Source organism: Mugil cephalus, chromosome 4, assembly GCF_022458985.1.
Source record: "Mugil cephalus isolate CIBA_MC_2020 chromosome 4, CIBA_Mcephalus_1.1, whole genome shotgun sequence".
Lineage (NCBI taxonomy): Eukaryota > Metazoa > Chordata > Actinopteri > Mugiliformes > Mugilidae > Mugil > Mugil cephalus.
The window spans coordinates 21,786,186-21,809,938 of NC_061773.1; the positions used below are offsets into that span (position 1 = coordinate 21,786,186).

The following is a 23,753-nucleotide window of genomic DNA, read 5'->3' on the forward strand; positions in this document are numbered from 1 at the left end:
TCTCGACGTAAGTCAAGAAGATACATAATTCAAACACAAATATTGCTTTGTTTTACTAGAACGTAAGTGGTAAGTACAGTCATGCTGTCACAGACGTCAAATGGATCCTTGTGATGCCTAGTAAGAAAACCATTGCAAGCCTTTGAGAGTGAAGTGCGATTTACAACATGTTGTTGAGGGAAACAGATGAGAGACACAGGTTTTCTCTAGTGCATTTAAGTTTGTTCCGAAACAGATGAGCAGACATCACAATCTTGCTTTTCACTCAGCTTCACAAAGATAGATGCTGCCAATCAAACCTTTATCAGTTTTTCCAGTGGTAGAGAAAGGCTGACTGTCTATCCAGCGGACAGATTGTTAAAGTGGACACCGAGCTCGCCCCCCCCACCTCCACAGGAGTGCATTTATTCATCAGAGCTACCCCTGAAAGCACTGGACAATGATTAATAGATGGTAGCAGGGATGAACAAACTGCCGTCCTCACTTGGAAGAGAACAATCTTCATGAAGAACCAATTGTCCGGCTTGTCCATTATAATGAACTGTATATTCAGTCTTGAGTGTTGCTTCTTTATAAGATTTCCAATGTGCACCATCTCCAGAGCGCTTGTCGCTGCACGGTGTCCACGGGGGCAGTTGTGTTAACTGTCATACCAGTCCAGGAAGAGGAGGGAGAAAGAGCACATAACCAGGAAGAAGAGGATCCATACACGGAAGCCGGCGTTGTTTTTGATCGCCTTGTGAAAGAAGTGAACAGAATGACCGATCGGGTTCATCAATATCAACCCACAGAAAATTGCAGATGTAGTAAAAAGGTACCTCTCGTATGTCCTCATTGCCTTCTTTGACGTTCTCTGTTGCACCCACAACCAGCTGATGGATATTGTCTATTTCTGTTTCCTGTCACAGAAATTGAGACGGGCGATCAGTTCATGTAAAAGCTCACCTGAAAACACTGCATTTAAGTAATTGAGGCGATAGAAAGATAATCAGCTCACTTGTTGCAAGACTTTTTCAGCGAAGATCTCCTGGAGTCTGGAGATCTCCACCACCTTCCCCTCAATTTGCCTGGTGGGGGCAAAAAAAAAAAAAAAGTAAGCACGACATGTCCCATTAAAACAGTGCGCCTAGCATATCTAAGCCTTTCCAGATGGCATCAGCATTACCGGGGTAGGTCCGGCGTTTGGTGATTTTCACCTCAGGAGTTGTGTTCCATCTGGAACAAACATGTCTGTGATTTTCTGTGGCCACCACCACAATAATGTCATCTGCAAATACCCTCGGGTCATTTTAATCCTGTCTGGATCGACATCTGGCATTTTCGCGGAACTGTTGCCTCACTCACCTGGCATTTCGGTCGTTAGGGCCGTGTCATTTTGTGAGAAGAGACGTTACGTAACACATTCACACGAGCGTGTCTCTGCATTACTACCGTTCCTCATTTAACATTTTTATAATTTCCCCGCACTCACATGAGCAGAATGAAATTGCTGACCTACCCTGGTTGTGGCAGTGGTGTTCAGAGGACACTTATTAAAAAGGGAGAGTGTGCTGGTGCACTCACCTCACTTCATCCACCAGGTTGTTCATCTCACTGATCAGCCTCTGGTTCTCCTGCTCAAACTAAACACAAATACAGAACTTTTACAGAGGACGTTCTAGCTCGATATTTTTAATCAGGGTCTTCAATGGAGCTTTGTATGATTCACAATTGTAAAAAGAAAAAAAAAAAACTAATTTATCCTTCACTGCCTGTTATAATGCCCCTCAGTTAAGTCAATTTCTGGATAATTGTGGCTCTGGGCTCTCTAAACCTCCCCCTCCCATAAAAGTCCGCTGTCTTTTGATTGGACAGCTTCCATAATCCTGCAGAGACGAAGTTATGGAAGATAATTTGAAAAAAACTGCAAACTTACTAGGTAACATCAGTGTCTGTTCTTGATAAGAAAAGGTAACCAGACCTATCTGTACAAGTATGAGGCTGAATCTGATCTAGAATGAAAGAGGGGACGGCTAAGACGTCTCTGCTGGTTAAATATTGAACTCTTTACCCAGTTACTGTGAGACAAAATGGCAGATTTACTCTTAATTACAAGCCATATATACGCCGATAACCAGACATATATGTAAGAAATGTGCTAAAATATCAACTAAAGTGGATTTCCGCCATAACAAAACACAGTCGCTACTAAAGTTTGTTGTCATTTGTATAGTAAAGTACATCTGACACTTTATGTTTATTTATATAGATATTTTGAAAGAAAATGAGGAAAAGCCTCACGTGTGTCTGAGGCAGATCTATACATTCTATACGCTCTATAACACGAATAATGATATTTGAGGTGACGCACCACCTGGATCTCCTCTGGGGAGAGCTCATCCTCCACTCTGCCCTCCTCCCACAGGTTGACAGGGTTGTCCGGTACCTCTGCTACATTCTTCTCTGCAGGAAAAGAAACCCACAAACATTATAGTATAATAACGGCAGAAATTACATTTTATTAACTGGTTGTTGACTCCAGGAAGAAGAAGACACCAGTGGAGTCCATCACCATCCAGGGCCTGGAGGTGAAAGTAGTGGACGAGTACCTGGGAGTCCACATTAATAATAGGCTGGAGTGGAGGGATGCTGTGTACACGAAGGATCTGAGTAGACTCTACTTTCTGAGCTCAGGTCTTTTAATGTGTGCAGTGAGCTCCTAGAGTCTTTCTACGAGTCTGTTGTTGCGAGTGCCCTGTACTTTTTATAACATTTAAGCTACTATGACCAAGGCTTTTCCCTTGTGGATCATTAAAGTCTAAGTTTAGAGCTTAGCCAGAATTTTTATCCCCTAAAAAACAACACAATGTCACGAATGTTATAAAATCAAAAGCACTGCTTTACTTTAAATGTGGAATGATGGTACCTGCAGCGATTTGCTTTAGTTGTACATATGAATGAAAACTGTCTTTATGTGAACTGTGTGAACTATGAATCCGATCACGTAAATCATGCTACGCTGTGAAACACGGCCGCATTGAGTAACGTGCACATTATAAGGCAAAAATAACAATAAAGCCACATTCCACAACAATAAAGCACGACTCACAGCAAGTGAAGAGAATACACAGCAGCAGGGTTTCTTTTTCTTGGGTTCGTGCCTTCACAGAAATAGAGCCCAGTATCTTAGACTCAATAACTCACCAGAACTTTCCTCTTTGACTGTTTTCTCCTCTGCAGGCTGCACTTCCACAGGTTTCTCCACTCGACTGAGGCGCTCTGGGGCCAGCCTTGATCTGAAACCGTAGGAGCACGGAGGCATGTGAGGCACGGCTTTAAAACATCAACAGCGGGATGAATGATATTATATGAATGAGGGATGAAAGTACTCACAGCCTCTTCTTGTCAACCATTCTCTTGACTCTTATTGCTCTCTGCTCAGAATAAATCTTGCAGACTCCTTAAAACCAATCACAAAGATACACACGATGTGACCATAGGGCTCTGTTTTGAAGCAACATGAGGCAATGAGCCAATAACATATGGAAACATTCAACATATTCTCTGCACGGCACAGACTCCGATTATAATGAGTTGCACAAACTCACCTTTCAGATACATTTCAGTGAGGTCCAGCACTGCTCCTCTGTGCTCCTTCACCTGAGCTGATGTCACCTGCTTCTCTGCTGTGGTGACAAGTTCACGTATTAAAGACAGATTCCCTGACTTTGGTTTAATCCCCAAAAGTCTCAAAAATCAGTGTTCAGAGTTTTAAAAAAAATAAAAAACACACCTTCGTTGCGTAGCTGCTTGATGGCTTCAGAGCAGGTCCTCATGAAGATCTGAGCGTCCTGGTCGATCTGGTCTCGTTCAGTGTCCGTCATGCGGGTCAGATCTGATGAAATGAGGCTGTAAAACACAAAAGAACAATCTGAGCATGTTTAAATAGTTTGACCTCTGCTGTAAATGTAATCTCGTCATGTCACGGACTTGGAAAAGCACTTGTGTTAATGCTGTTTATGAGTTAGGCTGAATCTGTAGCAGACACTAAGGACGTACTTCATCTGTGGTTCATCGTATTTTATGCCTTTCTGTGTTAGGGACACTGTCCCTTTAAATACGTCGCAAAATCTGAAATCTGATGTGTATTATTTGAATAACTTAATACCAAATGCAAAACGTTAATAATACAGTACATTTATAAATAGCACTGGGCTACATTTGATATAGAACACATACAGTAGTCATTCATTTTTTTTCTTTTTTATTTACAGAGTCAGGCAAAGCTCTTCCTCTGCAAGTTAAGAAGACAGAACTATATCTCTTGTCTTGCATACATCATCAAAATGATCCTTATGTTTGCTTGTTTCCTCTTGGTGTGAAAGATGATGGGAAATGTATCATCCATCCATCTTTCCATCCATCCACCTACTTATTGTCACAGACTTGTCTTTGTCTTTAAGAAATTACCCTTTATGCATCAGGTGTAATTTATGGCACAATTCAAACGCGAAGTATTTGTCTTTTGCCGCTGACAAAGGCAAATATATATCAATATTAGGGGTGGTACTGCCAAGGACTCCACGATACGATACGTATCACGATACTAGAGTCACGATACAATACATTATTGCGATATTATGATATTGCAATATTCTACATAGTTCACTGAGACATTTTAAATCTAGCTTAAAATACACATTGTATACATGTACATCAGATGACAGTCAAAAAACAATATTAATCCAAATGATCCATTTACAACTTGAGTTGAACTTAGATTTGTACAGAAAAAGTGGTGGTGGAAGTGCGGAAGTCGTTCTCGATCGGCCCTAAACATGACTTTTTCTTTTAAAGTCGATATTAAGACATTCAAAGTCGATATTGTATTGGAAGAAACAGTATTGTGATATGTGAAATCTTTTCAGAAATGAAAAATGGTATTCAAAATGATATTTTCATGAGTGTAAAACCACCGTAAAGTACACATCTTTGTGTTTTTGTAAGGTTAAAATGAGTGTTTTATATCTAAATTACCATGTTGGACCTTTCTTTTTTTTATGGAGATAAAATAGATAATGGATGTATTTGTATGTCCTTTGTTTGTAATCTACAATCCCTCCACTAGATGCCACTAATTCCCTTTGAACTCAAGTTTCCACTACACAAATATGTATTGTATTGCTTTATATTGTGTTCTATTTTAAGGCACTTTAACCAAAGTCATGCTCGGGCTGCGCGGATGACAAGCTAAACAAATTCAGTAATAATCCATAATTACTCTGTCAGGAAAATTCAAGTTAATAGGAAAATTGGAGCATAGTATGAGACTCGCGCACATCGCACTGGATTTTCCCACCACTAAACACCGCTGCGCTCGACCCACTGGCATCTCTGATGTTTAGTCAATGTGTTCTTTTGAGGCTTTATCAACAAATCACACACCCACACCTACGAAACACAGAGGGGCCTTGAAGAGAGGAAGGCCTGGATTAGTCCCTGGGCGTGATTTGTTCTCCACTTGGTTGCAGCTCAATTATTCCAGACAATTAGACTGGAGCCTGCTGCTACAGACCACCCTACTCGAGGCTGACCTTGTGCCAGCAGCCAGCCCCTGCAGCACACACACACACACACACACACACACACACACACATACACACTGACATGTTTGAAAGTCCCATCAAATAACCCTGACTCCTGACCTGCTCTAAATTTTTTTTGAGATCAAAGCGCTGGTCCCCTCCTCAGCCTTCCTCGCAGCCTTGGAGGGTTTCGCTGCGGCTGCTGTTGATTGTGGTGGATTTCTGTGACTATTTGGAGAGGCTTACCTTCCGGCGCTCACATAATCTTTTCGGTGCTGCAGCAGAAAGTCTTTGAGTTTGGTGATGTTCGTGATCTGCCAAGATAAAAATGAGAAGACACATTACTGGACTTCATTACGCTCACGTCAATGAGACCCTTTAAGAGCTGCGCCACAAACACGTGGGCACAGGCGACCCAGTATTCAGAAAGAGACTTTAGGAAACTATTTTCTCCCGGCTACATTCAGACAGAGCCAGAGTAAATGTATAATATGATATTTATTGGAGATGACAGGCGACCAATGTCTATCTCTGTGAATTTTCAATATTTACTCACGACAGTTCATCACCTACACGGAGCACGAAAATGAAACCTGCAATTTCCTCGTCAAACAACTCTCATAAATAAAACCATGAGCTGCAGACAGAGCACCGACAGAGCCATCTCTAATAAGCTTTAAATTCATAATCTGTTACTATTTATCACAGAGAAAATGTTCAAGAGAGTGTGTGTGTGTTTACAGGGAAACCGGAGGAAACTCGGTTTAATCCAATATTTGCTCCAGTAATTCGGTCAAATATTAAAAAAGACCAAATTGCTTCTCTGTCCACAGAGCTTTGCTGGCAGGGTGCTGGTGGCTGTGAATGCACACACAGCCGGCTGTGTTGGATCCACAAGAAGACAGAACTCAGACAAGCCCAGGATTGAAAAATGACACAATGACTTTGACTGTGACAGCGACCGCAGAGCGCGGGGATTATTTTGATAGCGTAACGACGCTGTCTTCAGACTTCAATCTCGTTCACTCTAACAACCCCAATTATCAAATTGCCTTGGCTGCAAAGAGTTACCTGGCCCCGGCCGTCTAATAACGTCTCCAAACACTCATTCCTAGCGTCACGGTTGACCTGAAGCGGTGTTGGATTTGAGCTAGCGTTTTAAAAATGGAGCTGTCAAGGTAAACGCAGCTAAAACTCTCCTCTGTTGTAGGAGGTAACTCGGTGACGGACGATGCTGCCGCGGGTGACATGCTAACGCAGGCGAGGGCTTTTAAGGCGAGTCGACCCTTGTAATAATATAATTAACTGAGGTCAAGAGTTAATTGTTGTTCGGTGCAGTTGAACTTAGACGGGACTTCGGGGAGGACTGGACCTTTCTGTTCAAAGTCATTCAAAACATTGTGAACGGCCTCAGTGAACGAGACACACAAACAAACTTGAGGTGTGAAAGAGCCGTCTTCAGAAGGGAATGCATGAAGACCACCGTTTTACAAACGAGTAAAAGTTTTAGCTCGTGCATTTTGATTTAAGTCTCGAGGTGTTATTTTTGACAGAAACAAGTGAAGGCAATGTCTCCAATGTGGAAATGTCAAATATAATGTGAAGCAGAAACAACTGGTCTACTCAAACTATTTACAAAACTGAATTGTTAAAGTATTGTGCCCATTTTGTTACTTTCTTAATATTCACTGATAGGAAACTGGATGTTTTTGGTGTGTAGACTGTGAGGCACTTCATAGCATAAAGTAATAAAGCAGGGGTCTTCAATATTTTTCAGGCCAAGGACCCAAAAACTGATGGAGAGATTATGTAGGGACCCCCTACCTAGTATATGTGCTATTTATAAATATACATTATTATTATCATTATTTTGCATTCAGTATTAAGCCATTCATTATCTCTTTACTTAAATATGTTGGATTCATATTAATGTGTGTTAGAAAGAAATATATATATAAAAATGTCTAATCAGCCAAAGATTTTGCGACCCCCTGCAGTACCTCCACAGACCCACTAGGGGTCCCAGACCCCCTGTTGAAGACCTATAAAGTGATGACGATATATATCGTGGGAAATATATTTGAAAAGATCTCAACTTAAACTCTAAGATGCTACATCTTAGCCTACGCAAACAGCCTTGACTTTAGACGCAACCAGAAATGAGCAGATTATGTTGGAATAACTGTTGAAGAAAAGTTATTTTTATTGAAGTTGCTGCATCCACAGAGGGAGAATTACATTTCTGAGGAGGTACACGTCAGGCTACGGTGTGTGGGGTAACCCAGTGACAGCAGAAGCAGGAGAAGAATTTAAAAAAAGCTCTCCTTGAAATGCCACAAGCAGAAAACCATACACTCTAATTTAACTTTAATTTTCACTATATTTTCTGCTAGCAACTGTCTGTCTCTTAGTTTCAGCTTCATGTAAAACTCTGGTCACGGCACTACACTGTTTCAGCCAGCAGGCAGTGCTAAATCCACACCGTAGAGGCCACGCTGAATCAGAAAACGGTGCATGTGCAGTCGGGGTGCAGAAGAGTGTCAAGACTGCTGCTCTGGGGGTTGAGCTGTCTCCTGTGTGTATACATTGGAGCTCAGATTCCCAGCACAACCTCAAGGGTTTGCAGGGGGTCAGAGGGATCAATTGCTCTTGTAACTTAAGACCTTAAAGAGCAAGTAATTCTTCAACAATGAGGAAGGGGGTGGCCTTGTGCATGCGGGCTCACTATACACATGTGTACGTAGCTATGTGTGAGCCAGTGTGTGTGTGTGCGTGCGTGTGTGTAGCTGCTGTAGGTGTGTGTGTGCTTGAGGTGGAGCTCGCAGTGCAGGCAGAAGGAGACAGTCTGCCGGGCTATATCTAATCTCGTCATCATCAAAGACCCCCACTTTACCTCCTCACTTTCTCCTTCCCCCTGCATCCCTCCAGCCCTGACTGAGCCCAAACAAACCATCAGGGGGGATTATTATGAGGAAGAAAAGAGAAAAGGCTTAGCTAAGAGATTTCCAAAGAGCCCGGACGGCTCTTTGTTTTGGTAAATGCAGGTAACTGACAAAATTTAATGATGGCTGCCCTGCTTTGGTTTAAGTCTCTGTGTGTCCTGACCGTGGGCTATCCGCGCTGACGCCATGCTCCGCCGTGTACGGGCCCGAAAACAGGGACGGCGCTTTAGTGGAGAAGACGGTTCCACATGTTGACTTTATTATCATGTTTACGTCTGACTCTCAAATGGTCCGAGTTTTGTCTTCTCATGTCTGTTCGCAGAATGCTTCAGTCAGCTCTATAAACAAACAAAAGGCAATCAAACAAAGCTTTTAAGAATATTTAGGAATTTTGTCTTTCACCTTATTTTTGACATGCTAACGTTGCATTAATGCTTTTCGCCAGATGATTCCCTCAGATTCAAAGACTTTTGTACTCTCTCTGAGCTTGTTTATTTTTGATTTTACAAGTCAAATCAAGCATGGGTATTAAATTTCAAACCCAAAAATAGTCGGAATAATGGATTTCAGATTTTGCAACTCTTCTGCTGCAAAGAGCACAAGGCTCAAACTCAGTATTTCTAAACTTTCACAAATTCCCCACAGAATAAAAGAACGAAGAGAGATCGTCTCAGATCGTAGCTCTCCTGCTGCTGACATCCCCATTGACAGAGTTCTCGTAATCTGCTTTAAACCGATTTCTGTGACATTTCCACTGCTACGCTTTGAGGCAATCGCGTTTCAACGATCAGTTTCATACAAAACAGACGCAAAAGCTGAGGCTGTCACATCTGACGAACAAAGCCATGAGTGAGCTGCTTCTGCGAAGGGCAGGTGACATGAAGTCGAGATCAGATAAACAGACACTAAACAAACACTTGTGTCAGTTTCTCCAGCAAACGGTGCGTTATTCGCATATTCAATTAATGTAAGTGTGCACTGCTACGTGATTCCACCTTTTTGCCTTTGAATAATGAGAGATCAATGACTCGCCTCACTTCCTGTTATTCAGTGTTTACATCTTGATAGCACTGAGCCAGACTGGTTGCATGACTGAATTCATAATCTGTCGCGACTCTTATCAACACTCTGTCTTTTTAGGTGTTAAGTGCTAAAATTTCACACATCCTGGATTCACACTGGGAGGAAGCATTTAAATCTCATACCTAGTTTTTGATTTCTGCTTTAAACACAGTTATACATTTTAGTCATGATGGTAATAAAATCATTTGATCTTGTTACTGATGCTTGGTAAGAGATGCCTCATAAGGCAGCTTTAAGAAGCAACAGAAAATAAAGGAGGTGACAATCCTAGTAAAATTCATTCCAAGTTTAGATGCGCAAAAAAAATGCATAAAATATAATAAAACAGTAAAAGAAAGTGATACAGCAACTTCCCCTCTGTATATTATAGATTATAACTCTCTGAATGTGGAAAGGCACTAATGAATAGAAAAACTATATTTATCTCTTGATTCAAGATTTGGTCAAAAAATTTAAATGTTCCAAAAAAAAAAAAAAAAAAAAAATGCCACAAGCAATGAGCATGTAAAAAAAAAATAAATAAATAAATTAAAATGAAACACCCTGACAGATGTGGGTAATATCATTTGTAGAAATCCTGAAGATTATCCAACGGGAAGAAACAAACTTTTAACAGCATCGTTGGCTTCACTTTCACTCAGTCAATTCAGTATTAATGTGAAACGACTATTCCTGAAGAATACCCCATGACTTATTTCAACATCTTAATGTACAACAAAAGTTCTCTTTTAGAGCTGTCATCTGTTTAAAGCAGATGTTAAGTTACATGGTTCAGCCTGTATTTCGGAGCGTCAGGGTCAACTATGCAGGCTGCTGTCATCTCTACTGGTAGTAATTCAGCGACCGTAAATCACAAAGAACTGAAAATTTGTCGAATTCTTCAAAAAAAGCGTCCGCAGCTGCCGCTTTAAGTCCAGCAGCTTGTTTAAATGTTTAAACTCGACTCTTGTCTGTTGTGCTTGCCTCTACTTTTGTCCGGGCTGAACCGTTTAGCCGGGTGTATTTAGTGTCCGCCTCATGATTTAAAGTTTGATATACATCTGCAAATCTGCTTTTCGCCGCCTTTTCCACATTTATTTTCCATTTCGTGAGTCATCCAAAAACATTTTGTTGCATGCAGTGGAACAAAATAAAGATTGCACTCAGGCCTGACAGCAGATGCCTCAAAATTCAATTTGCCCCAGCTTGCGCGGAAAAACAGCGGCGGGATTAGGCCAACTGGTAAAGAGAGCATTTAGCAGCGCCCGTCGTCTCAGGGTGATCCCTGCAAATTGCTTGGTACAGACTTGGCTTAGACAGCTGAGTGTGAGCGAAACGTAAAACTGGAGATTACACACTTCCATACGGTTCACAATAAAACGAGGAATGTGGAAATCTACTGCGACAAAGTCATATATGGCATTATGGTTTTGCCTCTTATTTCCAGTGATCATTGTTCTTTATTGTGTCTCCGTGCAACAATTACTAGACCTGCTATTCCAAAAATATATTTACGTGCACTTGTGAGAATGAATTCAAGCTAAATGTAACAAAAAAAAGATGTGCAGTCACATATTATCACTTTTTTTGTGCTGTTTCAGCATAAAATTAACATAATAACAGTCATTAAAAAAGTTCAGTGCATGACTGAATATTATTTTATACTAGTGTACCTAATAAACTGGAAAGTGAGGGTATATTCAGTAAGAAATATTTAAACTATAATATACAACTTGTACCCAGTTATTCAACCTACAAACGTCAATAACTTTTACTTTAAGAAAAGTAAAAAGGCGTTTTTTTGCAAAGCGTCTTGAGACAATTTGTATATAAATAAAACTGAATTGAATTGAAAAGGGTAAAGAAAAGTGCAACATATTCTCTCTTAAGTGTCACTGCTGTACCATCTGCTCTCAAGGTTGTACACCATCTGTTACACGCACAAAAAAAAAAAAAAAAAAACCCTCTGAATGCCTTCCAGTTTCATCTGAATGAAAGCGTTTGTGGGATCGTAAAAATATCCCTACCTACTTTTTCAAAGTTTGATCTCCAGCTCTGCTGATTCTCTTGAACATCCCAGTGTAATTCAGTGAGAAAATACACGAGGGTTTACAGTCTGTCTTTGTTTGGGCTGATTCAATTTAAATCGACCACAATTTCAATGAAATGTTAAAAACACTCGGAGTCGGGAACTTTATCGTCATTGAAAAAAAAATAATAATAAAAAAATATATATATATATATATAGATATATTTAAAGTAAACCTGATTCTCAAACTTCAAACTAAATGTTTTCGAAACACACAAGCATGCCATTTGAGTTTGAAGTTTTCACAAGGAAGAGCCCCTCTAACAGCACAACATGCTTTTAAGAGCGGGCTGATAGCTGCGCCTTTCAGCGTTTCAAAGAAAACACTGTGAGAAGGAGCCAATTTCGGAATACCAATACTAAAGGCACAGCGGGGAGCCGAGCACTATTTTCTACACCCAATTTAACAATTTTAGAGTGACCTCCTCCATTTAAACTCGAGAAGGGCAGCATGCTGCGGAGAGTGACGAGGTGAGCGGTGAAATGGAGATCACAGCTCACAAAACCAACCCCTGTGAGGTAAAAGATTCCCCTGACCGAAGCCCATATTGCTAACACTGGCCCTCTTATTAGTCAATCAAAACTTTTCTGCATTGCCTTGGAAAAAGCTACATTTCCTTTCTCGCTGGGCTGATTTTTGAGTGGAAAGACGTCTCACAGGACCACTGTGTATTTGTCAACTTTGATGTTTTCTTTCTATTTTAGTGAACCTTCAGTGGGAACCAGGGAGGGAGGAGAGTTAGCGGGAGAGTTCTGCATGTCTTGAAGGGCACCCACATCTGTTGCGCATTAAGTGCCGGCCGTCAACATTGTTACTGGGGACCTAATTTAATATTTTCTCTGTTTTGATCTTCCACCTTTAATCACTGGCTCTTGGGAGGATCGACTTTCCCCAGAAATTGTTTGAGAGCCGAAAGAAAATGTTATTGCAGCGTGTTTATGGAATCATACATGGGAAGAGGCGACTTGCGTAAAAAAATGCTGCCTGTGTCAGGCCATATAGACACAAGAATGGATCGCTGGGATGGGGGGGGGGCGCGGGGGGAAACCGCAACATAACTGTAAGCAGTCAGGACATTCCAAACTCGCAATTCCAATTTCTGCAAAAAAAAAAACTGCTTCTCTAAGATGGTCTGAGATGATATCTGCAGCGCGAACGGAGACAGGGGCAGGCACCACAGGACAGGTTCGGGTTTCTTTTGAATCAGCAGCGGTGCTTTTATTAAACCACCATTTCTAATATCAATGTAACAGAACATAACAAAAAGCTGGCTGTGCGGAGCTGCTGCGAACGTTTGCCTCAGACTGATGGCTGGAGACATCAGGTACAACTTAAAGCCCTGACTCCCCCAGGGATACGTAAAGTGGTTCTTCAAGGTGCCTTTGAAGACGTTTGTGTTCATGATATTCATGTCAGACCAAGGATTTCTGGCTGCATAAGCAATACTCATGAAATGGAGAGAAGCCTTTTACTTGCCAATGATCCGTCTATTACTGCCAACCGTACATGATGGCTCTGCCTTTCAGTGGAAGAATACAATTTAAGATGTTTTTTGTTAAGTGTCCTGAACTAATTAAATGATAGTGTTACTTTTTTCTGCCAGGATTTTAGAGTCCCATGACAAAGAAGTTCAAAACAGATTTTTCTCCCACATATTTAGACCCGTGTGAAATCACGCTTAAATTCTACAATTCAAACAAGAGTGCTGCAGAAAAAGCTTAGCTTTTTCTTTTAAAAGATCTAATGAAATAACATTTCCTATCCGACACCGTCAGCTCTCACATGCTTTATCTTGTTTAGGATATCACAGGAAAACTTGGCTCCTCTATATTGCGCTGAGAAGAGCGTCCTTTATGGTTTTTAAAGTGATTTTTCAGCTTACTGCAGTCTAAAGTCAAGATCACATTGGGTAATTTTCTGGGTCAATTCAAAGCTCAGAGCCTGTCATTGTCGGGGGAGCAATGGTACTTGACAGTTGGCATGAAAGTGTTCTGCTTTAGAAATTGCTGAGGCTGAGGCTGGCCAGTTGGACCAAACATCTTAACTTCTGTCTGCCTAGATCTCAAGCAGAGCAGACTTTTATTCAGGGCTGTGCACACTGAGCAGGTTTTGAACATTCCCATAGTTTGACCTGGGTTCAAGGCTCAACAGCAGCATTTTTATGACAGCTTTACACAAAACCTCCTCAGTCAACTTTATTTTTCTGTGTAAATTATATTTTGTGAGTGACACATTCCAAAAGTATATTGACTTAGGTAGTGTTGACGGTTTTTACGGTCTTCAGTCAGTTTTCATTGATGTCTACTTGAAAATACAATTACAATTTCTACTCCAGGTTCCTCCCACCCATTGCAAACACATGCTTGTTGGGTTAATTGGCGATAGGTGAGAGCGAATAGTTGTTCGTCTCTGTGTTAGTCCTGCGATAGACTTGCGACCTGTCAGCTGGGATAAGCTCCAGCAATCCCTGCGACCCTAGCGAGGATAAGTTCGCAGCAGAAGATGAGATGAGATGAAAAAGTGCTGCACAGCAGCAAGCTTGAGTGAGGGCAGCTGCACTCGCTCAGGATGAGTTAAGTAACACCAAACAAAGGCCATCTGGAAAGACATGGCACCCATTTAAAAAGCAAAAGAGCTTACGTTCGGATGTTTAGAACAGTTGAGACTAAGTATGAAACCACAAAGCTGCAAATATTTTGCAGACGTATGAGACAACGTTATATAGTAGCTGGAAAACCCATTGTTTCGACGTGCAATGACAAGTCTATGGAACAGCAAAACGATGCCGGTTTTACATGAGCTTGAAAGTGTCTTTTATTTTCGAGGGCTGGACAGTGAACTGGATCAGTTCCCTCAGACATTGTCTACCAGTGGTATTTGTCTTTTCATTTTCAGATTACTTTTTTCACTTTTGAACGAATACTGCTAACTGATCCCTTAACCTTAAACTAACTTATATTTATTCCTCAGCTTAGCTTTTAGAAAATACACCATCTGATGTACTTTTCATGTATACTAACATTAAAGCAACTATGAATCCCTGGTTTGTAGATGACATAGTAGCAAAGTATGTGCCAGGGATGTATAAATATATGACACAAGTCACAACAAAACTTACAGCTAAAACTAGTGCAAACTAAAATATTTGAATTGCAATTTACATACTCAGACAACATGAGTGTGACAGATTGGCAACAGACGTACACTTCCAGGGTTAGATGAACAATGCAATGAGATACAGACATAGTAAGACAACCGACTACTGACTATCTCTGATTAGTACATGCTTTTTGTTCAAAAAAACACTCTAAAGATGATTAAATATAAGAAGTCAATCCTATATGATTCTAAACATATGAAGTTGGTTCTAGAAACATGCATGAAGTATTCACAAGAGAAGCAAAATATATTGTATATTGTATATATCTTTTTATTTGCTGTATTGGCCAGAAAGCTGTTCAGCCGATTTAAACGCTGAACGATTTTAAACACATGCCTCGTTAGAAAATCAGATTTTCTCACATGAAATATTTTTATCCGTTTCGCAAACTACTAAAACCCTTTTCATATTATGCTACGATCAGAAAAAAAAGCTGTGCACATTGTAGACTGAGGCCTTGCTAACTGCTAAACACGTTATAAAGAACTTTCCTTTGGCATCACGTATTGTCTATATTTCATATGCTGCTGTTACTTCTGTAATGCAGCAGGAAATTTAATTTAGTTTCATTGAAATAGTGCAGATGTTAACCGATGCTATATGTAACAGGGCTGACTCGGTTAGCCACAGTTAGCTGGGGTAAAAAAAACTCACCACTTCTTTCGCCTTCGTAGAGAAACCGCTCTTTGGTCTGCTTTTCTTGAAAATTTCATCTTTGGTGGAATCAAAACCTATTCCTATGGCCTTGTTCCTGGTTTTGACTGTCTTTACGCTGGCTTTGAAAAGTAGAGTTATGTCCGCAGCCATGTCGGAGCTCAGCTGTAAACAAACTGACACGTCACCAGTTGAGGACGTCATCATCGTGCGACGAGTGGAGTTTCTTTTTTTTTTCTTTTTTATTGACAAAATACAGAAAAAGTACAACAATGCCAGATAAAATACAAAAATGCAGTTACGAAACTAATAAAGATAAACAAAAAATACAACAAATAAATAAATAAAAGTGCTTGAGGTTGAATATAGTTCAGACAATATTATATTTTTCACATAAATTTCCTTTTTTTGGTTGTTTCAGGGTTTTAACTTTTTTCACTATTTTCTAAATAGGACATCAATATAGCTTTAAAAACAATCATATTTGGTCGTTGGTTGGCAAATTTGACACATTTAATATGAAATTATGAGAAGGTTGATACATATATTTTGTCTAGGCTTATTTTTTCAACTTCCGACAAATCAAATAGTACCTGCTGAATATTTAATTTAAGTGAAGAATCAACTTTGGAATTAAAATAAATGTTAAGGTCAATCAAAAAAGTATGAACATAAGAACATTCATAAAATAAGGGAGACATTGTTTCATCTATGATGCCACAAAAAGCAGTGTGTGTCAATATTTATCTTATATTTTATGGGATTGGTCTTGACGGGATAGCATCTATGCTTTATTTGACAACTAACTTCTTTTATCTTATTTGTAATAATACATGTATTTGACAAGACACAAGTTATTTTCTAATTTATATAATTATATTTATCATTATATTACATATAAGTTATTTCAATAGTAGACAGCTGAAGGTTTGGAAACAATACCTCTGTGAATAAAATGTCTAATACAATGATTAGAATCAGAATCATTAGTGACTTTATCACTTAGTAATATATGTCATCAGGAATCAACCTTGGAACAATACAGTTTCCACCTTTAGGAGCAGATGACACATATTTTCTCTGATAGATGGACAAGAAATCTTTACGTTTCACCCTAGTATTTATATTTTAGAGCATGTATTGCACTTCACAGTATACATTGTGCAAACGTCCTGCTTTATGTCCAGTAACATTTTGCTTTGACTCGGTTATTGCAATAATAAATCTCTTAAATATAACAACTTAAGTTTAAAAGCTCTTAAATGAAACCCATTACATGTGAATTTGATAATCACGTTGACTATTACTATTTAATTTATGCAACAATTTCTGCTCTTTTTTTGGTATTTCTTGTGGAGTAGTTGTGAGAGTACAAACAGATAATCTATGAAATAATCAACCTGTATCTGTCTCTCTCAGAAAACCCTCCTGACTCCAAACCATCAATGCCTTTCCACAGTTTCAGACTGTAACAAAAATGGGGAAATCTCCTAGCAAAGGCAACGTAAGACATCAAGCGCCAGAAAAGGCAAGGTGAGAAAATTCTATAGTTTGTTACAATCAGACTTTTATACTTGCCATTTATAATTAGGCAAAATAAGCCAAGGTCTTGGATGTGTGGAGCTTGGAGGAAGATATGAACTGAATAATGTTTTTACTGTTATCATGCTAATTTCAATGCTCTTCATCATAATTGCCTCATATATTCTTGTTGTGGTTTAACCTGAGGTTAAAAAAAGTAATAATAATTTAGTTACTTTCCACTGTGTTACTGCATTACCGCAAATGACTGAAGTATGGAAAGTATTGTTATTTTGATATGAGTCTTTAGAGCATAAAGACCTGATATCGGAAGTATCGTTATTTCAGTATCGATCCGCTCATCACTACCATCTGCATCCTTCTTGCTCTACGTCTCCACCATCAGCACACTGCACAACTTTGCCGTCTGTGCTGAGAAGACAGGATGCAGTCCTGAAGCTCCAACAGGAATATTAAACACTTAAAATTAAGCTGATGAAAAAGGAAATGGAAGTAGGACTCAAACGGTGTTGCAGTGAGGAGAAACTGAGGTGTCAATCCTGTTGCCCTCCTCATCACTCCAGTCAAAAACATCTCGTGACCTGGTCAGCTTGTAACATTCATACACCAATGCATCTGAAGGAGGAAATTTAATGTGTTTTAATGGTCACGGTAAATTTTACTTGCATCCAGCATCCTTACAGCTAAGACCACACTAAATTATATTATTACCACTGTGCCTTCTGGAAGATAACAGCTGTGCATCGGCTCTAACCAAAACATATCAAATTGTGTTCTTTATGCCAAAACTATTGTTTGTTATCTAATTAGTGTTACTCACTACAAATGTGTTTTTAATTGTTTGTAATGGTCTGTAATTACTACAACTATGATCTAATCTGTATCCTTTAGACACAGTTGCAATTTATTAGTTGAATCATTATATTGGTAATTCAGTGTGGTGTGCTTCTGTTTATAAGAATGCACATCAATGTAAATACAGCAGATTGAGATAGGTCTTGAGATATAAAACTGTCTTTGCAGTTTACTGTGTAAGCAGGAATTCATTCATTTAAATTCTTCACTTCAGGGTCTGTGGCTGAAACATAAATATATTGCTGTGCAGAGAAAACTATGCTGAAACTTATTGCATTCATTTAAAACTACCACTTTGTGAAAACATCTCGATGTTGATTAGATGCCACGGTTTCTGATATACAATAAACATCCTCCGTTATTCTTCATTTTCCATTGCTCTGCAGTAAGTACAATAAGCTCAACCCTCATATGTTTTTCCAGGTCATGAACACATTGAACACACAATTTCCACTATTACGTTTTAAAGTTTTGGAATTGATTTATACTTCATAGGAAGTAAAATGTTCCTACATAATAATTTAAGTTTATTTGCTGATTCATTCCATTAAAGTGCTAATTTGAAAGCTGTTTTTGACATGTATCAGTATACATGTTCGCGAAAATCAAACTTTATCATGCCAACGTAAGCAAAATGATGTCCTGTCTAGACAAATGTAGCAATTTGTGTGTAATATTTCTTATAAATCCGTTTATTTGTAAGTGACTGCGATTGGCACCGAGGTATAAGCAGTGGGGCCCCGAGTGTTGAATTAAAGTCTGTTATTTGCTGTGTGGTTTGCTCATTTCCTTTGTTAGTGTTGTGCCAGACTGTGTTACAGCTGAGTGCTGTGACTGTCTCTGCTTTTCTGTCGTCTAAGCATTAACAGCTTTTTTTTTTTTTTTTTTTTTTTTCCCAGTGCTCTTTTAGCTTTGACTGTGGAAAGAGAGCTGCTTTTCAAGGAATGAGGTTATGGGCACTAAGGGTGTCTTTACGATAACAAATGTGTTGAACGCAGTCTCATCAAGCATGAAAGTTGTCTAACTTTTATATCACTGCAGTATAAAACACACAGATTGAGCTTTCAACAAGTGGGTATTGTACTGTGCTAGAATAGACAGCTGCTTTTATCTCAGTATGTTTCAGTCTGAAAAGCCATGTTTTCTGTAATGGCTCATGCTCTGTACAAAAACAATGGTTCCCAAACTTTACTGTAGCCTTCAGAAGGACCCCCTCACCTACACTGTTCAATGATGTCACCTTAAATGTTATTTAACAATATTTAAACTGGACAGTATAACCGTTTAAATGTTGCTAATCAACTGTTTATCCACTGATTTAGACTTTAGTGATAACTTTAATTTCAACTATCAACACTGTTCCCTGTTATTTTTAGCCAAATATAAATTATAACCATTACTGTTCTGTGTTGGATATTTTTCTACCTTTATCAACAGGCGTGTATGTGTTTTAATCAAATGGGTTACATGCACAGAGTGGTGATGACATACTTTCGAAAAAATCTCAGCCGGCTCAACCACTTCCAGTGTCATTCTGTTCAGCATTTGGCTAGTGTTTTTCTCAGTCAGTGCGTTTACATGCGCAGCTTAATCGAGCTTTGCTCGAAATTTGACTTCCTGAATGAGGTCCTTGTCCCAGTTTACATGTAACGGAGAAAATCAAATAACTGACAGGAACATGTCCTCCTCCTCCACACTAGGTGGCGATATGTGTCTTGTTAGAGGGCTAATACTAGGTTAATACAGCCACCATTCCGGTTGACCTCTCACATCATATAATAAACATCTGGAGTCATTCATGCAGCAGACCGGCATTTCAAACAACAACAAGATGGATAATAGTACAGCTTTTTTAATCTCGTATGTAATTTGCGCGCTACTTATGGTTCAGATAAGATGCGCACTATCAATCAGGTTTTTTTTCCAACCGGCTCTGTTTACCTTCTTGTTCTGCGACTGGCTTTTTTTGGATGTTTTTGTTCCGGGGTCATACACCAGCATAGCGGTTGTGGAGCATGCGCACACGCGTTTGTCTAGTTAAAGGCTGATTAAGCAGTATACAGGTGCTGGCCAGTAAATTAGAATATCATCAAAAAGTTGAATTATTTCAGTAATTCCATTCAAAAGGTGAAACTTGTATACTGTATACTTTCCTTCCACACATAGTGATATATTTCAAGTGTTTATTCATTTTCATTTTTATTATTACAACTGACAGCTAATGAAAACACCAAATTCAGTATCTCAGAAAATTAGAATATTCTGAAAAGGCTCAATATAGAAGACACCTGGTGCCACACTAATCAGCTGATTAACTCAAAACACCTGCAAAGGCCTTTAAAAGGTTCCTCAGTCTTGTTCTGAAGGCTCCACAATCATGGGGAAGACTTCTGACTTAACAGTTGTCCAAAAGACGACCATTGACACCTTGTACAAGGAGGGCAAGACACAAAAGTTGATTGCTAAAGAAGCTGGCTGTTCGGAGAGCTCTGTGTCCAAGCACATTAACAGACAGGCGAAGGGACGGAAAAAATGTGGTAGAAAAAAGTGTACAAGCTCTAGGGATAACCGCACCCTGCAGAGAATTGTGACGACAAACCCATTCAAAAATGTGGGGGAGATCCACAAAGAGTGGACTGCAGCTGGAGTCAGCGCTTCAAGAACCACCACGAAGAGACGCATGAAAGACATGGGATTCAGCTGTCGCATTCCGTGTGTCAAGCCACTCTTGAACAAGAAACAGCGTAAGAAGCGTCTCGCCTGGGCCAAGGATAAAAAGGACTGGACTGCTGCTGAGTGGTCCAAAGTTATGTTTTCTGATGAAAGCAAATTTTGCATTTCCTTTGGAAATCAAGGACCCAGAGTCTGGAGGAAGAGCGGAGAAGCACAGAATCCACGTTGCATGAGGTCCAGTGTAAAGTTTCCACCGTCAGTGATGGTGTGGGGTGCCATGTCATCTGCCGTGTTGTTGCCCACTCTGTTTCCTGAGGTCCAAGGTCAATGCAGCTGTCTACCAGGAAGTTTTAGAGCACTTCATGCTTCCTGCTGCTGACCAACTTTATGGAGATGCAGATTTCACTTTTCAACAGGACTTGGCACCTGCACACAGTGCCAAAACCACCAGTACCTGGTTCAAGGACCATGGTATCCCTGTCCTTGATTGGCCAGCAAACTCGCCTGACCTTAACCCCATAGAAAATATATGGGGTATTGTGAAGCGGAAGATGCAATGCGCTAGACCCAACAATGCAGAGGAGCTGAAGACGACTATCAGAGCAACCTGGGCTCTCATAATACCTGAGCAGTGCCACAGACTGATCGAGTCCATGCCACGCCGCATTAATGCAGTGATTGAGGCAAAAGGAGCCCCGACTAAGTATTGAGTGCTATACATGCGCATGCTTTTCATGTTCATTCTTTTCAGTTGGCCAACATTTCTAAAAAAAAAAATTTTTTTCATTGGCCTTTTCAATATTCTAATTTTTTGAGATGCCAAATTTGGAGTTTTCATTAGTTGTCACTTATAAATATCAAAATTAAAAGAAATAAACATTGGAAATACATCGGTCTGTGTGCATTGCATGTATATATTGTACAAATTTCACTTTTTGAATGGAATTACTGAGATAAATCAAGTTTTTGATGATATTCTAATTTACTGGCCAGCACCTGTATATGCCGGAGAAAATTGATTTCCAATTGCATTATCTGGGAGTCTTAATTGGATAAGAACTCCAATTTTAGTTGGAGTAACGTGTTTACATGTACTTAACTTGTCCAGTTAAAGTTGGATTAAGGCAATAATTCACTTTTTTCACGTTCATGTAAAAGAACTGAGTGTTGTATGCCTTTGTGTCAGGCATGTGGAGGCTAAGTGATAATAATTTGTGCTATTCATCAGGATAATTTTACAGTAAGTCCCCATTTGTTGCTGGTATTTTAAAAAAGATGTTGTCTGATAGAGGGCGTCGACTGTTAAAGAAAGTTAAAGGAGGGAGCAGTCTCAGCGTTATTTGAGCGGAACAACTATTTTTGGCTGACCCCTCACAACTGCAGAGGTGCAGCTTTGGGTACAGCTACGTTTTGTTAGGAATAACTATAGCGCTAAAAGATTATGATTATTTTTCTCTACTTCACTGAACACATGAACATGCCTCCTCTTCGCAATGCACTCCTGCTAGCTTAACAATTAGTACTTTGTTGCTGGTTTGATTCCTCTGCCTATAATGTGAATATTCTGGTAGAGCAGACCACTGGTGATAACATAAAAACTGAGCTATGATCCAATGGACCATGCATTCTTCATGAGCATTCCTAGATACTATCTAACTCAGGGTGAAACGCCAGCGATGGTATCCATTCCCCCCGTCCCTGACAGATGAGCCATGTTTCAGAGCATCCTCTGGGCAGTCCACTTAACTCCCTGAAAAGGAACCCCTTAATCTCCACTTTCTCTTTGTTTGGACCATTATCAGACCTGTCAGTCCTGGCAGCTTTATCTTCACAAAACTCATCCACTGGCTGTTTGACGTTGGCTTAATTATATCAAAGGCCCTTATCTCTGCTTTGCCTGGGGATGCATCCTTCCTCTGATGTGCTAGAACGGTCATAGCTCCAATAAAAAGATCTCTCATTAAGCTGAAATATATGTATAACAGCATGTTTATGCGCACCGATGGATCATGGGGCTTCTACTTGCTGTACCTGCTGCTGTAATTAACTGAAGTCGTTCAGTCCGCATTTTCTTTTAATTGTTTATTAGCAGGGTGTAGTCTGAAACCTGAACTAATGACACAACGACATCCCATCAGCCACAACTGATCCAGTTTGGAGATAATCCCCTTTGATGGCAGTTAACTCCGTCTTTTGGCAGCAGTCACTTGAAACAGTATGCAGGAATGTCATGCAGCCTGATCTGATGAACAGCAGATACATGGGAGGGAGCTGTAGTCTCTGGGGGCAGTAGCTTACCTGCCACACCCTGCAGGCTAACAAATGAGCCTCTGGACACCTCCCAAAATGTGTGACAATACTCTCTCGTCCTGTGTCATTCTTCTCGTGACATATGGTCTGATAGGTTCTGACAGAGCAGGAAAGATTGGCCAAGATTAATTAAGTCATCTAATCTGCTTTGATAATGAATTGTGTTAACAAAACAAACAGAAGAAGACCTTTAAGCTGATGAGTAATATGCATTATTCCTATCCGTGTATCAAATGGGAATATGAAAAATACAAATAAACACTAGTCTGCAGATGCTGCCAAACTGTGTGCTGTTTTTCTGTGCTCCGTGCATGGGTTTGCATGCCTGAGAATATTACATTTTTAAGTTTTTCACCAAATCAGGATTCAGTTGATGCATACGAGTCAAAAGTGTTGCATGCAAGGTCATGAACAAGTTTCCTGGAAAATCAATCATGGAAAAGACAAGCTATGAGCAACAAAGAGCTACCCATAGGTTGAGTACAGATGTTGCAATCACAAATTGGATTTTACGTAATGCAGTCGCTGCTACAAATGCTTAACTTTATTTAGAATAGAAAGGGCATTACCCATTACCAACAGGCTTCAGGGCGCAACTCTCTGCTCCAGAGATTAACCACAATTTATGCTTCTATTTTGTTGGCATGGTGACAGCCACGAAAAGAAAACTTGGGCATGGTTCTGAAACAAATTACAACTGGTAATTAAAGAAACTTTATTGACACTGAGTGGCTGGTCTGTTGCCACTAGTGTTGCAATTATGTCTTGTTTTGGGTGCCTTGGCACAAAAAAAGTAATTTGGTTGCACGTTTCCATCCGTTTGAAAGTTATTTTTCGCATTTAAAAAAAGAAAATAATGATATTATCATGACAAGCCGCACAAAGACAGCCCAGATTTAAG

General features: G+C 39.8%; 1 protein-coding gene across 3 annotated transcripts; it reads right to left on the reverse strand.

The window, feature by feature from the left end:
- Positions 1-28: 28 nt before the first annotated feature.
- stx18 (syntaxin 18) lies at positions 29-15,654 on the reverse strand. Of its 3 annotated transcripts, none has more exons than XM_047583126.1 (11): positions 15,473-15,654; positions 5,811-5,878; positions 3,773-3,888; positions 3,588-3,665; positions 3,373-3,439; positions 3,184-3,275; positions 2,351-2,442; positions 1,564-1,622; positions 998-1,067; positions 819-899; positions 29-736 (listed from the first exon to the last, which is right to left on the reverse strand). In XM_047583126.1, exons 1-11 carry the CDS (start codon positions 15,623-15,625, stop codon positions 641-643), a joined length of 972 nt encoding a protein of 323 aa, XP_047439082.1. In that variant the 5' UTR covers positions 15,626-15,654; the 3' UTR covers positions 29-640. The 3 variants fall into 3 exon arrangements, with proteins under 3 accessions (XP_047439082.1, XP_047439080.1, XP_047439081.1); XM_047583124.1 differs by having other exon boundaries at positions 3,588-3,662; positions 15,473-15,653; XM_047583125.1 differs by having other exon boundaries at positions 2,354-2,442; positions 15,473-15,653.
- Between the last annotated feature and the right edge of the window lie 8,099 nt (positions 15,655-23,753).